Genomic DNA, 11381 nt, shown 5'->3' with positions numbered 1-11381 from the left:
GCACGTGGGCTACTCCAGCAGTTACTGACCTGGATGGGATTTGTTCAGACCTCTAGGCCAGGGCAGCAAATTCTAATGAACGGGAACGCTCTCGCCACAAGGTCCTACCTCTCCTAGCCCCGCTTCCTCTACCACTGCCCGTCGCCCTGTGCCGGGGCAGCAAGCTGGGGCCATGGCTGTGAAATCTCTCTTGCAAACCCGCACACGAGTCCAGAAAGGCGCCTTCCAGGGCTCTCGCACGGAAAGCCCTGACGGCAGGCCTGGCTCTTGGCCTGGTCAGGCAGGTGCCACAGTTGCTCTAGTAAACACCCCGTTTCTGCACCCCCAACACAGGAGAGGTGGAAAGGGCTGTCCGGGCCGTTGCCTTCCCTCCCCACACCCGCGCTGGGGCTGGCGGGCACAGGCAGGCTCCGGAGTCACTATGGGAAAGGGTTATGGAGACCCGTCGCTGGTAGCTCAGCAGCGGTGGCTGTGGCGACTGACAGACAGACAGACAGACAGACAGACAACCCCGCCTGCCCCATCACCCTCCCAAGGGGTGTCCATGCCACATCTGCACCTCTGCCCCGGGGGTCCCACACCTGACCTGTCAAAAGGAGGATGGGGGCAGGGCAGGAACACCAGGGCCGTGGCCAGCTACTGGCACAGCTACACCCACTCCCCGGGCGCCCCTCCGCCAGCCGCCGGGGAGCCACGGGTGGTTAAAGGGATTTAGGCGCCTACTGGGATTTGCAAAGCTGCTTGTGTCCCTGGGCTCCTCCCCCGCCCCCGGGCTGGGGACCGCCCCGCTCCCGCCGCAGCCGCAGCAGCCCCGGGGAGGGCGGAGCCGCGGAGCGCGTCGTTGCCAGGGGCCCCGGCCGGGGCGGGGTGGGCTGTGCGGCCGGGGCCGCCTGGGGACCCGGCGCGGCACCTGCGCTGCTTGTACGGGGGAGGGGCGCGCAGGCGTTGGGGGGGGGAGGCGGGGGGACAGTGGGCGAGGGGGTGTGCATGGGGGAGGGGGGAAGGGGGGGTGGGGGTATGTGCATGGGGAAGAAGGAGGTGTATGTGCATGGGGGTGAGGGGTACAGGAGGGGAGAGAGGTGTACACGAGGGTGGAGGAGGGGTGGGGTATGTGCATGGGGAAGAAGGAGGTGTGTGTGCATGGGGGTGGGGGGTACAGGATGGGAGAGAGGTGTGCACGAGGGTGGAGGAGGAGCAGGGGTATGTGCATGGGGAGGAAGGGGGTATGTGTGTGCATGGGGGTGGGGGTACAGGAGGGGAGAGAGGTGTGCACGAGGGTGGAGGAGGAGCAGGGGTATGTGCATGGGAAGGAAGGGGGGGTGTATGGGGTGGGGGGTACAGGGGGGTGAGGTGTGCACAAGGGTGGAGGAGGGGTGGGATATGTGCATGGGGAGGAAGGGGGTGTGTATGTTCATGGAGGTGGGGGGTACAGGAGGAGTGAGAGGTGTGCATGAGGGTGGAGGAGGGGTGAGGGTGTGTGCATGGGGGAGGAGTGGGGTGTATGTGCATGGGGAGGAAGGGGTGAGGTGTGTGTGTATCAGGGGTAGGATGGGGTGGGCAGAAGAGGGGCGGGATTGTGCACGGGGGTAGAGGGGGTGTGCATGGGGGGATGGGAAGCGGAGGGTAGAGGAGGGGTGGGTGGTGTGCATGGGGGAGGGGCGGGGGTGTACGTGCATGGGGAGGAAGGGGATGGGTGTGTGTATGGGGGCAATTGGGAGCAGGGTGTGTACACAGTGGCAGTGGGGAGGAGGGTGTGTGTGCGTGTGTGTGTGTAGGGGGTGTGTAGGCATAGGGTTGATGGGAAGGAGGGGTGTGCATGTGCAAGGGGCTTGGTGGGGAGATGTGGGGTGCAGAGCAGTGGGGAGATGTGGGTGTATGGGGGGTGGGTGCATGGGGAGCGGGAGGGGAGGGGTATGTGTGCGGTGGGGTGTGCGGTACAGGCAGTGTGGGGGGTGTGTGTGTGTGTGTGTGTGTGTGCATGAATGCATGGGGGAGGGGGCAGAGAGGTGAGCGTGCACATGGGTGTGTTTGTGGCGGGTTGCATCAGAAGGGTGCCGGCGCAGGTGTGTGTGAGCCCTGCTGGAAAGGGGTGGGCAGGTGTGGGAGGAGAGTGGTTGGAGGTGGGGATGGGGCGGTGTCCATACAGGTGCACCAGGCCGGAGGTGTGCATGTTGGCACATGTGCGGGTGGGGCAATGCAAACGTCTGGCGGGGTGGAGCTGTGACTATGGGGGCAGGTGTGATCTGGGTTAAAGTTCTCCACGCTTGTCCTTTCTGAGCAGCACCCAGTAGAATGGGCTCTATTTTAGGTGTCTCATAGGAACTCAGGGCAAAATCCATCTATGCCAGAGGGAGAATTTAAAATCTGCCTCCAAATTCCTGCAGGCTGAGGGAGACTTTATCTAAGATAGGGTCAGGGTGAGGGAGAGAGAATCACCATAAACTGTTAGCAATGCGGTGTCTATGACACACAGTTGACCCATTGTGATTCCATCCAGCAGTGGCTGGTGCTAAACACATACAGGTAACAACACAGAACAGTGTTGATGGCCCCGCTGCAGGGATGGAAGGTGACTTGCCGGATGTCACCGGGCAGGCAAGCACGGAGCTGGGGACAGGACCCTGTAGCCTGGCTGCCAGGCCTGCTCACTAATCTCCCTGCTTCCCCCATAGGTGAGCAGCAAGTCCTTTGGCTGGTGGCGCTTTGCACCTGTAGCTGGGATCCAGCAAGATGGCCACAGGCAGCAGCTGGACTTGGAAGCCCATCGCACAAGATGCCCTACTTGCACGTGCCTACCACTCGTGCAACGTGGTGCGAGGGAAGCTGCTGCTCTTCGGGGGAGTGAAGTCAGGCGAGCCCAAGGAGGCCCCGCTGGGGGACGTGGTGGCCTTCAATCCCACACTGCTGACGGCTGAGCTGGTGGCCCCTGACGGTGATTACCGACGCAGCCACCACGATGCTGTAGTGCTGGCCGACCACTGGCTGTGCGTGGTGGGGGGCTGGGATGGTGCCCGCAGGGTCTCGGCCGTGTGCTGCTGGGACGTGGAACAGGGACAGTGGGAGCGCTGGGCCGAGGGGCCCTCCAACGACCCCCCCGTGGGGCTCAGCAGCCACACCTGTACCAAGGTGTCGGAGCACGAGCTGCGGGTGGTGGGCAGGGAGGGTGGGCTCCGCACTCAGCGGCGCTTCGCCAGCATCTACACTCTGCGCGTCAACCCTGCCACCAAGACCTACTGGTAAGTCTCTGCCGCCCCTAGGGCGCTGGTGGACTGTGTGCCCCCCACCAACTCTCTGCCTAGCGCTGTGGGAGCCAGGGCCCCTGGTAGAGAGCAGAGGGTGCTCGGGATGGGTGGGGGTTTGTTCAAAAGCCAGAGGCCAAAGGGGGCCTAGACCCCACCCCCAGAGATGAGGTTCAAGGCCCTCCAAACACAGGTGTGATGGTCACTTTGCGCAGGAAGCCAGGAAGTGGGGCTCCCAGCAAGGCCTGGCCAGGAAGCCCCAGGCTTGGGTATGGCCATGGGGTCCCCCTCTTAGGCCTGGCCTGGGAAACCAGTCAGCTGGCAATGTGGCTGGCCCCCCTCCCACCCACTCCCCCACTGCAGTGTGCACCCTGCCAGTGCAGTCCCGACCTTTCCTTGTTCTCATTTCTTCCCAAGGAGACCTGCACTTTGCAGGCAGAGTGCTGGGAACACCTCTGAGAAAGGTGCCTATTGACATGGGGGCAGCTAAGCTGAGGGGCTCACCCCTCTGCAGGGTGGCAGCTAATTACAACTAGGCAGCAGGTTCGGGTCTGGAGGCCCCTTAGAAGGATTCACCTCGTGGCATGTGGACCCCACAGCCCTGGGCTGTTCTCCCAAATCTGGGCTGCAGGGGAGGAACCCTGGGTCTGTGCCCAGAACTGGGAAGGCCCATGCCTGCTGGGCCTGAGCGCCAGCTAAGGAGCTTCCAGATGCCTGGCAGAGCTTGGTACAGGATTTTGGTTTGGCCCAGTGTGGATTGCACCCCTCAGAGTTTTTGGGTGCTCGGGTCCCAGGGCTCCCTGCACCAGGAAGATACCTTAAATCCCCACCCCGGGTGCTGGGAGTGGGCTGGGTGGCCTTTGCCAAGCACATCTAATGCCTCTCTGTGCCCTAGGTACAAGGAGGAGGCATCACGAACGGCTTCCCGGGCCGGCCACTCAGCCATGCTGCTGCGCAATGCAGGCGGCTACCAGCTGGTGGTGTTTGGGGGCCGGGACTCCTCAGACTGCGAGGTGGCTGGGACCTGGGGCAAGGGGAAAATCCACGTGAGTGTCTGACGCGCAGAACGATCACGGCCCCACAATGAGCCTTTTGGTCCTGCCCCAGTTCCCACAGCGCCTCCTGCTGGGAGGGGCTGGAGTTGGACCAGAGAAGCAGGAAAATCCACAAACTGTCCTTCCTTCTTCCCTGTCCTTCCTCCTAGGTGGAGTCTACCCATGCCCCCAAGCTGACAGAACAGCTCTCCTGTCTGGTTGGTGCCAATCATGGCTCACAGCAAGCTCCGAAAGGCCTAAGGCACCAGTCCTGCACTGTGGTGGGTCCCTTTGTGGTGGTCTTTGGTGGAGAGACTCTAACGAAAGGGCGAGACACTGTCTGTAACGATCTCTACATCTACGATACAAGTAAGAGAAGAGAACACGGATATGGGTGCACACGTACTATTGCCCCTTACAGGGTGGCATCAGCACTGCTGAGTCCATGGGTGCATCTACACTTGCATTCCTCTTTGGAAAGAGGCATGCAAATGAGGAAAATCAAAAATGCAAATGAGGCATACATTTGCATACTTGATACCTCATCTGCATATTCTAATTTCAAAAGCGCTTCTTTTGAAAGAAGAAGGCCAGTGTAGATGCTGCTCTTTCGAAGATGGGGTTACTTTTGAAAGAGCAGCATCTGCACTGGCTTTCTTCTTTCGAAAGAAGCTCTTACAAAATCAGAATATGCAAATCAGGTGTCAAACATGCACCTTGGTACCTCATTTGCATGCCTTTCGAAAGAGGAAAGCAAGTGTAGACGCACCCCATGTGTCACAACTCCCATACTTACAATGACGCAACTCCAACAGGCGGTTGAGGCAGCTCCACATCAGAATAGTCCAGTGCTGCCAAACTCCCTGCCCGCTGGCTGTTGTTGGTGGCAGTGCGAGATGCCTCTCCCCAGTAGGCGGGTAGGGAACCTGGAGGCCAGGCAGCGGCTTTCTGATTCACCACGCTGGGTGATGCCACATTGAAGCCACTTGAGTTACCATCAGTAGTCCAGTTTTACTGCCCATCTCCATTGGTTCATGAGTAACAGGAGAGGCTTATGGATGACCAACGGCAGCTTCCCCACCTTCCCTGGACGTTGCCACTAGTCATTTTCATAAGGCAACACCTTTAAAAAGGAAAAACAGGAAATATTTTCCATTGCATTATCATCTCCCTGTGGAATTCCCTGCTGCAGGATACAGTGGAGGCAAAGGAACTAGTTAAGATCACAACGAAGGGAGTGTTACACTGCTACAGCTGAAGACAGCCCCACGAGTCACATCGGAGGGTTTTCAATCCTCCTGAGTCAGGGCATGAGCTGGTGGGAGGTGAGGAAGGAATGTCTTCCCTGGCTCTGCAAGGCACAGGTGGTGTGTTTGGCAGGGAGAGCGAGCTGGTCATTATCACCTGCCGCTGAAGTTTTTGTCACCGGTTGCTGTCAGCTGTGGGAGCCCAGGTCATCTGAAGGGAGCCCAGAGCCTCTTCCTGCACTATGGGGCCTCTGACTGTTTCTGAACTTTTTACAAACACATGAATCCTAACAGCTCCATGAGAGCTGCGGTCCCGGTTTTACTGATGCTGAAACTGAGGCACAAAAAGGGGGAGCAAGTACCCAAAGTCACCCAGGGACAGCACTGCGGTTAGAGTCCTGGTTGCCAATGTTCCCTCACTCTCTTCTCCCGTAATTTTTTACGTACATCCTGGCAGCATCTCAAGCCCCCAGCTGTTCCCTCTTAGCTGGTCTGGGAACCGAGACAGAAAAAGCAATGAAGTAGGTTGGCCTGCAGAGGCAGCAGCAACTTTGGCCCGGCTGTCTGAGAGCATCAAGCTCCTCCCTTCCCCTTGTATCTTCCAGGATGCTCCCCGCCGAGCTGGTTCTGCTTCCCCTGCACCGATCGGGGCCAGAAGAGAGTCGGGCACCGCACGTGCCTTTGGAACGACAAGCTTTATCTCGTGGGGGGCCTTGGCCCAGATGGGAAGACCCCCTGCCCTGAGATCTGCGTCTTAGAGATCCCCCACTGAGGATGAGGATGTCTCTCCCCTCCAGTGCCTTCCCCGGCTATCGTGTGCCCCTGCAATTGACCCTGAGGGCCAGCTCCGTCTGTGTGAAATAAAATGCCCCATTGACCCAGCTCCTCTTCCTCAATGCAGGGAGCTGCGCACTGGCTCCAGAGCTGGAACTCAAACCAGAGAGATGGGGGGGGGACAGGGCTACTGTATTAAAGGCGGAACCTCTCTTCCTCCCACATCCCCGATTGCCGGTCTCCAGGAACAGTCGGCTCTCTGGAGCCCGACGCGGCAGTGCTGATGTGTCTCAGGCGAAAAGTGTATGTGTGAGCAGCGGGGGGAGAGAGCTTGGTGAAATGGCAAGAGAGTTATTTCCTCCCACGCATCACTTCAAATAAACCCTTCCACACACTCCTCAATTCATCAGGGGCAGGGAGTGGCTGTGCCTTCCCTTGTCCAGGAAACAGAGCCAGGTCTGCAGAAGGAATGCTGTTCCCTGGCCTGAGCACAAAATGCCTTGAGGGGCAAACGGGTAAGCGCCTGAACCATCAGCCCCCCAGGGGGAGGCTATGCCCTCCAGCACATGGACTGGTTTGCTCAGAGGGTTCAAATCATGCCACCAGCAGAGCACTTGGTACGGCCAGCTGGGCCTTCAGCTCCTCCCAGGAGAAAGACCATTGGCCTCCCTTCAGCCTCACACATTTGTATACCCAGTGAGTGCCTGTAACTTGGAGTCCTCTGCTGTGATGAGCCCCAGCCAAAGGATCTGGCATTAATCAGCTCTTCTAAATATCATGGGCCTGTTTGCACTTCCCCATTCAGTGACGTAGGGCTTCAGATCCTCCTCAGACACTTCTGCCAGCTGTAATGCCCCTGCTTCAGCAGGGCCACGTGTGCCCGCTGCTCTCCTTGGGGCATGCTCAGCAAAGCACCAGGGACTGAACTAGTGGAGAGGAAGCGTCTCCTTTCTGCCCCTCCCCGCTGCTACCTGATGGGGCTGGATGGCTCAGAGAGCAGCTGCAGTGACTCAGCCTTGAGCAAACCAGCTCCAAATTCCCCAAGTGAGGATGCACACAGCCCCTCTGCCCTCCTGTTCTAGCACAGATTAATTTCTCGTCTCCCCGTGGAGCCCTCAGGCACAGGATCTCTGCTGCTGGGGCCAAACTGTCAAGTCCCCTCTCCAAAAGCCTTGCAAAGTCCACGTTTGAGGCCCTGCAAGAACCTTTCCCAGTAGCTGAGGAAAGCCCCAGGCACATTACCAACTCTGGCTCTAAAATCAGGCCAGGACTAACATTCATGAGGGCGAGTGGCATCCCAGCAACTGGCGAAAGGAAAACAGAAAAGTGGGCAAACACCAAGTACAGTCACTCTGAGTGATGTATGCACAGAAGTTCCCAGCTGTCAGCTTGTTTGTCTCATGTGTCTTGTTTCTAGGTGCATTCTGGGATTCAGGAGGTCAAGCCCTTCCATTTTTTCCTTGGACAGCGTATAGCAGCAGCAAATCCAAGTTGATCCAATTAAAACATTGGGCTCCAGGCCAGGCCACAGCTGCTCGCTTTCCTGCTTAGTAACTGCACTGCTTGGCTGTACATTTTAAATGATCCACAGGCTCAAGTTTGTTGCCTGGGGAGATCTTCCTCTATTCCACTGGTGTTTGAGGGAACTGGAGAGGTTTGAGTTAGGCCAGGGATTGTACTGAACTGAGAGATGTTCCAAACTGTGATCTGCTTCCAGCAGCAGGGCCAGCAGAGCTCCGAAAGCAATATCCTTTCAGAGTGCAACAGAAGTGGACCTGCTTGTTCCTTGGCAGCTGACTGGACTTGTCACCAGCTGACAGCCGGGGTTATGGAAAGCAGCAAAGGGTGTCTCTCAGGCAAACTAGAGGGTCAAGCTGGCTGGAGATCCTGGTGGTGGGCTGCAGACTTTTGTTCTTTCCACACAGCAGCTCAAATCCGGCCAGGGCACAGTCACAAGGGACGCCTGCTTGCTGATGTACAGCAGATGCCTCAGTACAGCTCTTGGGAGGAGGCAAACAGCTCCCTCCCCAGCAATACTGGCACAGCTGAAGGAGCTGTCTAAGACGGGCTATCCCTCCCTGATAACCAGTGTCCCTCTCAGCGAGCAATAACTAACCTCTAGGGAGCCAGTCCAGCTCCTCCCCCAGCCCCACAGGCACCCAAGCTTGTGACAGAAAAATGTTTATTTAACAAAAAAATCTTACAAGAGCGACACAAATAATAAAGTTAAGCCTCAGCAGGCAGGCAGGGCGGTGAGGGGAACAGAAAGTCCTTTGGGAAAGGGCCCAGACACAAGAGTGTCCCTACTAGGAAACCAGGACCCCAGCGGAGCTGGTCTTGGCTCCTGCCCCATCAGAGCTCTCCTTGGACGGCTGTTTGTGGTCATCCTCACCCATCAGACGGATGTTGTGCTTCTCCCGGAACTCGTTCAGCTCCTGGCCCTTTGTCTGGAGCTGCTGGGTCAGGGTCTCGATGATTTTGCTGATCTGCAGAGTTGGAAGCAGGGAGGTGGGAGTCAGGGCTGGGCTGCAGGGCAGGCACCGGCACACACCTCCGTTCACCCTCCTGTGGGGGAGTCTATCGCAAACCCAGGTCAAAAAGTGCCATATGCGCCTCATGTAGCCTTGGGCCAATGTGTATGACCACCAACCTCTGCAGCCCCCTACCCCCTTTCCCCCCACCCCCCGGGAGATCAGGGCCCACACTGGCCATGAGTGGGACATCACACAGGAGCATATGGCAGTGAATTGGTCAGTTAGCAATGGGACAGCAGCTACGTTCCCTGTTAGATCCAGCAGGACTCTGTCCCAGCAGTATTTTTTGTCAGCTGAGTACTTAGGCAGGTGCCCAGGAGAGATTCAGGTGCTGTCCAGTTATCAGCAGAGTGGTCGCAGCCTGTGTTTCTATTGGTGGTGCACATACTCACACACACCAGAGCACATCACAAAATTTATTCTGCACAGGGAATGGAAAAAATTAGAGGGAACGCTGCATCCCAATTCCCTGAAGGGAAAAGGGAAGCAAACCTTGCAGCCCTTCCAAAGAGCAGAGATTAAAGTTAGGAAATGAGAAGAACCCAAGCCCGTACTCCTGGGTTCTATTCCTGTCTCAGCTGTCAACAGCCCAGCCTGGAAAAATATGGAAACAGTAGTGTTTTAATAATACGGCTCAGCATGCCCAATCAGCCTGTGACATCCCCTGAGTGTGAAGGAGTTAACTGCTTTTGGGACAACGGATGGCTTAGCAGGGGCTTTCTGGGACCCAAACCTATGGTTACAACAGAGGCCCAAGGACCTCTGAATCCAGCGGGGCATTGATCCTCTCTCAGCTCCTAAGCAGATCCCAACAGAGAGATGTCCAGCACCTTCCCCACTCCCAGATACGAAGCCTTGCTCATCCCTGCACTAATCCCCTTTTGCCCCCTCCAGCCAGTTAGAGAAGAGACTTCATCACCAAGAGAAATGGATGCAGCCAGCACCTGAGACCACTCCCAGCCCTGCAATGCTAGCAGGGCTCAGAGCGCTCTGACACACCACAGGAGACTCTGTGCAGCTGTCTTTGGGGGCTGTGCCCTCCCCAGATCCTGCCAATGCCCAGCTCCTACATTACCTGCTCTTTGTTGCTCTCCAGGGCAGGGAGGACCTCCTTGACTGTGCGCTCCACCAGCACTCCACCCACCATACGGTAGCACTTCCGGGTGGGGTCCACCTCTCGCAACGTGTCGATGACCAAGCTGTGGGAAAGGCAGATGCTGCTGAGCTCCCACTGTGCAGCCAGTACTGCAAATCCACAGTCGGGCCACTCGCTATAGTCTCAGGCCTAGCTTACCCTATATCCAGAGCCCTGCGTTCAGAGTTGCAGTGGGATCCAGGGCCAAAGCAAGCCCTGCATGCCAACGCCAGAACCTTGTATCTCCATGAGCTGCCATCACCGTAGCCCTGACAAAGGCTGCTAAAACTCACTGAGCTAACTCTTATTTCCAACAGTGGGTTGGGTTTTTGTCTCCCCCACATCCTCAAACATGGTCCCACTGAACAGCCCAGGGACCGCGTGATCCCCTACAGGGCGAGCTGACGGGGAAGGGGCTGCTGCAGGCAGGTGCTGAAAGGACGGATAGGCTAACTGGGACTTAGGGGATCCAAGTTCAATTCCTGCTCTGCTAGGGTCCCTGCGTGACCCTGGGCTGGTCCCATCGGTTCTCTGGGCCTCAGAGCTTGGAGCTCTCTGCCAGAGCAGGGGCAGGGCCCAGGCCCATCTGCCTGGGCACGGCCCGGACATAGAACAGCCCAGATCAGGGCCAGGCTGTGCCCCCAGCGCCGGCCCCCGTGCCGAGAAGGACCACACGCCGCAGGGCCCCGGGCAGCGCCGCGCCGGCTTCCCCGGGCCAGCAGGTGACCCACTGAGCGCAGCTGAGCCTGGGGGGGAGGAGTGGGCCCTGATCCCGTCCTCGCTGTCTGCCCCCACCTGTGCTCGTTCAGCTCCAGCTCCAGCTCCGACGCCTTGGAGGCCAAACCCCGCTGCTCCTGCCGCAGCCGGTTGAACCCGGCCACCACCTGCAGGCACAGGAGAGGGTCGGTCAGCCGCGGGGGGGGGCTCAATGCTCCCCCAAGGGTGCTCGCTCGGCGCATGCGTCTCTCCCACCTGGGTGCAACGCGTCTCCAGCCGTTAGTGCGATGGGGCCACCCCCCTCCCCCAGGTTGCGATAGATCCGTCCGGCCTCCCCACCAGCCGCCCCCCCGCCAGGTTGCGATAGGCCCACCCGGCACGCGCCCGCCCTCCCCTCCCCTCCCCTCCCCTCCCGACGCAGTGCGATGGGTCCGCCCGCCCGTCGGGCACGCCCGCCCTCTCCCCCACCCGCCAGGGGTGGGCCCACGCAGGCTCTCCCCCCATCCCTAAGGGTGCGATGGGCCCGCCCGCTACCTGCTCCGTCGTCAGGGCTTTGCCGGTGGATGGAGCTGTCGCTGCGGGTTTGCTCCTGCCGCTGTCCGCCATCTTCCCGCCAGTTCTGCGCATGTTCCCTACGCCCCAACTTCCGGGGTCGCGACCGGCCGGAACAAGGACCTTGGGCGCCATATTTGTTTGGGGCA

The 11381-nt window shown here is 58.8% G+C and overlaps 2 protein-coding genes across 3 annotated transcripts; one reads left to right on the top strand and one right to left on the bottom strand.

Annotated features, from left to right (window-relative positions):
* Nucleotides 1–827: 827 nt before the first annotated feature.
* Nucleotides 828–6481, top strand: KLHDC9 (kelch domain containing 9). 2 transcript variants are annotated; one of them, XM_074981051.1, is made up of 5 exons: nucleotides 828–921; nucleotides 2673–3236; nucleotides 4135–4285; nucleotides 4444–4642; nucleotides 6126–6481. In XM_074981051.1, exons 2-5 carry the CDS (start codon nucleotides 2731–2733, stop codon nucleotides 6290–6292), a joined length of 1023 nt encoding a protein of 340 aa, XP_074837152.1. In that variant the 5' UTR covers nucleotides 828–921; nucleotides 2673–2730; the 3' UTR covers nucleotides 6293–6481. The 2 variants fall into 2 exon arrangements, with proteins under 2 accessions (XP_074837152.1, XP_074837153.1); XM_074981052.1 differs by lacking the exon at nucleotides 828–921 and adding an exon at nucleotides 2188–2595.
* A 1978-nt stretch (nucleotides 6482–8459) lies between these two features.
* On the bottom strand, nucleotides 8460–11307 carry PFDN2 (prefoldin subunit 2). Its single transcript, XM_074981003.1, has 4 exons — nucleotides 11215–11307; nucleotides 10759–10847; nucleotides 9904–10027; nucleotides 8460–8780 (listed from the first exon to the last, which is right to left on the bottom strand). The coding sequence occupies exons 1-4, from the start codon at nucleotides 11305–11307 to the stop codon at nucleotides 8601–8603; spliced, it is 486 nt and encodes a 161-aa protein (XP_074837104.1). The 3' UTR covers nucleotides 8460–8600.
* Nucleotides 11308–11381: the final 74 nt, after the last annotated feature.

Source organism: Carettochelys insculpta, chromosome 30, assembly GCF_033958435.1.
Source record: "Carettochelys insculpta isolate YL-2023 chromosome 30, ASM3395843v1, whole genome shotgun sequence".
NCBI lineage: Eukaryota > Metazoa > Chordata > Testudines > Carettochelyidae > Carettochelys > Carettochelys insculpta.
Note: the sequence above shows the minus strand (reverse complement) of the source record. Positions and strands in the feature narration are given on the sequence as shown.